At 48.5% G+C, this 4,357-nt stretch overlaps 1 protein-coding gene across 1 annotated transcript; it reads right to left on the reverse strand.

Annotated features, from left to right (window-relative positions):
* Positions 1-1,627: 1,627 nt before the first annotated feature.
* On the reverse strand, positions 1,628-4,050 carry LOC149493723 (uncharacterized). Its single transcript, XM_089726269.1, has 6 exons — positions 3,231-4,050; positions 2,976-3,140; positions 2,547-2,885; positions 2,219-2,452; positions 2,053-2,142; positions 1,628-1,975 (listed from the first exon to the last, which is right to left on the reverse strand). Exons 4-6 carry the CDS (start codon positions 2,327-2,329, stop codon positions 1,760-1,762), a joined length of 417 nt encoding a protein of 138 aa, XP_089582395.1. The 5' UTR covers positions 2,330-2,452; positions 2,547-2,885; positions 2,976-3,140; positions 3,231-4,050; the 3' UTR covers positions 1,628-1,759.
* Between the last annotated feature and the right edge of the window lie 307 nt (positions 4,051-4,357).

Genomic DNA, 4,357 nt, shown 5'->3' on the forward strand with positions numbered 1-4,357 from the left:
AAAAGAACCAGTTGACATATGCAGGTGTCACAGTATCCTGCATCATTCCTTCATCTAAATGCATGGTGTTTCGACTCTGCCAACGATCGGCCAAATTGGTCAACAGATGTGATGTTATCAAGCCGCTCTCGAAGTTGTGGACTCGGGGAACACGTTGTATCATCCCATACTGACGACTAACCCTATCTGGGAAATAGGCCATGGAACGGTCCAGACTGGCATACAATACATAATTAAGATTCACGCTTCCAATCGTGGTCAGTCTAATTCTCCACCAAGGACAGGTCCACCGAATAATAGGGTTATCACCAAAATCGAAGCGTCTCCGGGACCGAGATTGAAAGACAGCAAATCCGTAAGTTGGAATCAAGCAAGCTGGAACCGGAGGAATCAGGCTTAATTTATCCAGAGCCCAGGCTTGCAATAGCAATGGACAACCGCGATGATGAACATTGAAGTCAGTAATGTGAAGGGCGATATCCCTGGCCCAACACATTGTCTCTCCCATGATCATCATGAAGACGGTACGATGGTACAATTGCATGTCACGAACAACGGTCAGAAGTCGGAAATCTCCAATTCCGGGTTGACGGTTCTTCATGGCATACACATTCAGCAGCAAGAAGCAACAAGCTCAGATCCAAGGCAGATCTAGATCAGTGGACAAAACTCTGTTCAAGAAAGGTTCCAAAGGAAGACCTGGATCCACGCTTATGCCTTCAGGAAGGTAAACCGGGCACAAGGCTATGATCTCAGCTAGATCATACCTAGGACCTGGGGGCAAGGCCGGAGTTTCATTTTGTTCAGGATGATGATCCATCACGGCGCACATTTCCTCATAGGTCGGAGTCACTTCAGAGTCTTCAAACCGAAAAACCATAGTGTTTGGATTGAAATGAGCAATGAGCCAAGACAAGAACCATGGTTAGGTTTCAGGTCTTTGAAATATCTTAACCAGGCTAGTTGATTCAAAGGAGAAACTTGCCATAGGTCGATAGAAATGGATTGGACGAAAGATGAGACTTGGCTTCTGAAGGCCATGGAAGAAAATCGCTTAAGGAATCGATGTGTTTTGAACACTGGATGGGAAGGAGGTGCGAAGCGAAACTTATATTTATAGGAAAGTGAAGAAGCTAGTGGGTGAAACATCATCATCACTCAATTTAATAACCATCGTCAGAGGTAGTCGAAAGGACAATCCTGAATAGTCCATTCGGGTGGATGAGCATTCGAACCTGCATTGATCAATAAGGACGGCCTGTACAATAAGGAAGTTGAGTCTGCATGATCGCATTAATCGAGAAAAGGGTGGTTGAGCCATTACATCCGCATTCACTAAGTGGACCACCCTATCAGGTAAGTACTACAGTATGCTTTCTGTTTAGAAAGTGATTTCTTTGATCGTGTTCCATATTAAGTCTGTTATTTTATTCTTTATTCATTTCATTTCATTTATTCATTTATAATAAATCGATTCACTAACTGCTAATAAGGTGAACCATTTTTATAAACAAATGGTACATCACTATTTTGTACTGGGTGTTATGTTCGTGTTTTGCTTTTACAGGAACAGGATTTCACAGTTACAAAACATAAACATACAGGACAAAGTGATAAAAACCAAGTGTTGTAAAAAAAATGTAAATAATATCATAAAATATTGATATAACTGTACAATCACAAATAATAATAATAAAAAAAATTAATAAATGTCCAAAATGTTTAAAATATTCAAAAACGGAGGAGACATGCAACAAGACTACCGCCGCCTACGGCTAGGACCAGTGACAGTCGGAGGGGGTGGCGATGGTGGCCCGTCGTCGGAAGAAGAGCCACCCTCATCCTCATCAGAAGAGTCGAGAGGGATACCCTCAACCTCTAGTCTAGTCCGAAGCCGCTCTACCTTCGCCTGAAGCCGGCTCACGGCACTGGACTGGCGGGACCGATGCCTCCGTAGCCTCCCGTTCTCTAGCTCCTGCAAAGACAAGCATGTGTAAGAAAGGTCATCAAAATAATAAGAAACGAAAAGGTAAAATGTGTAAAGATTCATACCATTTCATGTCGCTCAGAGTAGAGCCGGTCGATGTAGGATCGGGCAAAGCCGAACCGCTGGCAGATCTCCTGGTATCTCTGGACCGGCACCTGTAAACAAAATATACATTAAAAAGGATATTCAAGTAAAATACTTCTAACTCTGTACATTTGTTTTATAACTCACATGTGTGGTGTGCACAGGGTCCAACTGTACTGGAGGAGGAGCCTGTCGCAGGTCAGCAGGAATGATGATGCCAGATCCCAAGCCAAGGCCAGGATCCAACACCACCTCCATACCCGGTGGAAATGGGACATCGCCTAGTACTACACCGGCTGATCCGGCCGGAGCCGCCGTGCCACCGGCCTCAGCCGCTGCCTCAGCCCGGTAGTGAGCCGCAGTCCTGTGCGTCTTCCGCTCCTGCATTCAGTTACAAAGAAAGTGATACCATCAGTAAGTTCAGGCAAAAAGAGGAGTAGTAACAGTGAATGAGGTTGAAGGTCAGACGAGTTACCTAAATGTACTCGAGAACCTCGGGAAGTCGAGCCTGCATCCGAGAAGCGAAGTAAGAAGGGAAGTCACCGGCGGACAGGAAATCGTTCGCCGAGAAGCCTCTATACTCCACCTCCAGGTCCTCTCGGGTCAAGCCCTCTAGCAGACACATGTGCCGAGGAGGGGCATGAGGCACTCTCCATCGTGCTGGAGCTATTGGAGTGTCAAAAACCCGCTCTCCAAGGAAATACCGGTCGACCCAGTATCCGCGCATCAACAGCCTCGACCTGGTGTGCAACTCAGCCACCTCCCTGCCCGGATAGGTCCTCCAGGCCTCGCAGTCCCATGGCTCTAAAGATAGCTGCAAAAATGATAAGGAATTAACATTAGCAGTGTGTCAGAATAAAGAAGGAGACAAGCTAACAGATTCAGAGATTCTTTCTGTACTCACATCGGACAACTCCCGATCGTTAAGGAAGCTCCGCTAGTACTCCGGATCCTCACCACTGGCATAAGTGTGATGGCAGTGGGCCAGATAGCGAGGAATCCTCCTAGACTCGATGGGAGAATCACCACTAGGACCGCCTGGATAGATGCAGTACTCGTAAGACCACACCTGTAACAGAGACAGAAAATAACATCAGTTAGTTGAACAATCGAGAACGACGGATCAAAGAAAAAGAAGTCAAGAATAAAAGTGTATTACCTCCAAAGGCCGGATGAACAGCCAGTTTAACTCACCGCTACCACGGGTCCAGACATCCAGACCATGATAGAGGTGAGCCAAACCAAGTGTGGCCCAGTCGAAGGACCCGACCTGGCTCAGATCCCGGAGACACGCCAGCACCGCAGGATCTCCCTTATTCTGGGAGGTGCACAGTAGCTGCGAAGAAATGATGTAGAATAAGAAGGACCGAGCAGCCTGGTCCCTCTCCTCGCAAGTATACGCAGGAGCAGCAGGTCAGACATCCTCTGGCAACTCTCACCAAGCCTCCAACCGGGTCCTGATCCTCTCAGCCCAGAACCGGAAGACCGTCTCGTAAGACATACACCCCTGCACAGTGTATCGGGTCTGTGTCGTGACACCGAGGAGGGAACGGAATAGCCGGGCTCCGATAGCAGCTGTCTGGTACCGAGCATCTAGCGGCGGAACCGGACCAGTGAAGAGTAATCCGGTGATGGCAGCGTAATCCACGGGGGTGAGGGTCATCTCTCCGAATCCGAACACGAAAGTGTGCGTGCAGTCGTTCCACCGCTCCATCAATGCATATCGCATAGCGGGCGGGAAACGAGGCTGTGTGCGGCGCAACCCGGCGGCATAATCCCCGAAACCTGCAGCGACAACCCGAGCTCGCATAGGAGGGTCCAGCAGATCCCAGAAGGCAGAAGCATCAGTGGCTGATCCGCTTGAGCGGGCCTTGCCCAGATTAACCTGTAAGTAAATTTCAATTTCAATAAATGTAAGACTAATAATTGTTCATTTTCTTCTATGACAGGAGGAACAAAAACTTGAGTTTTGGTTTGAACCATAGCTGCGTCACGCAGCTCCCAGTCGCGTCACGCGTCTACGGAGTCGCGCCACGCGTCTACGGAGTCGCGCCACGCAGCTTTACCCAAGTTGCGCAATCAGAAGCATAGCTGCGTAGCGCATCTCATCACTCGCGTCACGCCACCCTACAGCCGCGTCACGCAACTGTTCAACATATGTGACCCCAAGAATAGATGCGTCGCGCGACCACAAAGCCGCGCCACGCATCTCTCTAGCCGCGTCACGCAACTGTTTAAGGCCCTCGTCCATTAACGACCAGTCGCGTCACTGTGAACCCCTTCCCC

This window comes from Jatropha curcas, chromosome 9, assembly GCF_041381405.1.
Source record: "Jatropha curcas cultivar XTBG-Jc1 chromosome 9, XTBG_Jcur_1.0, whole genome shotgun sequence".
Taxonomy (NCBI): Eukaryota; Viridiplantae; Streptophyta; class Magnoliopsida; order Malpighiales; family Euphorbiaceae; genus Jatropha; species Jatropha curcas.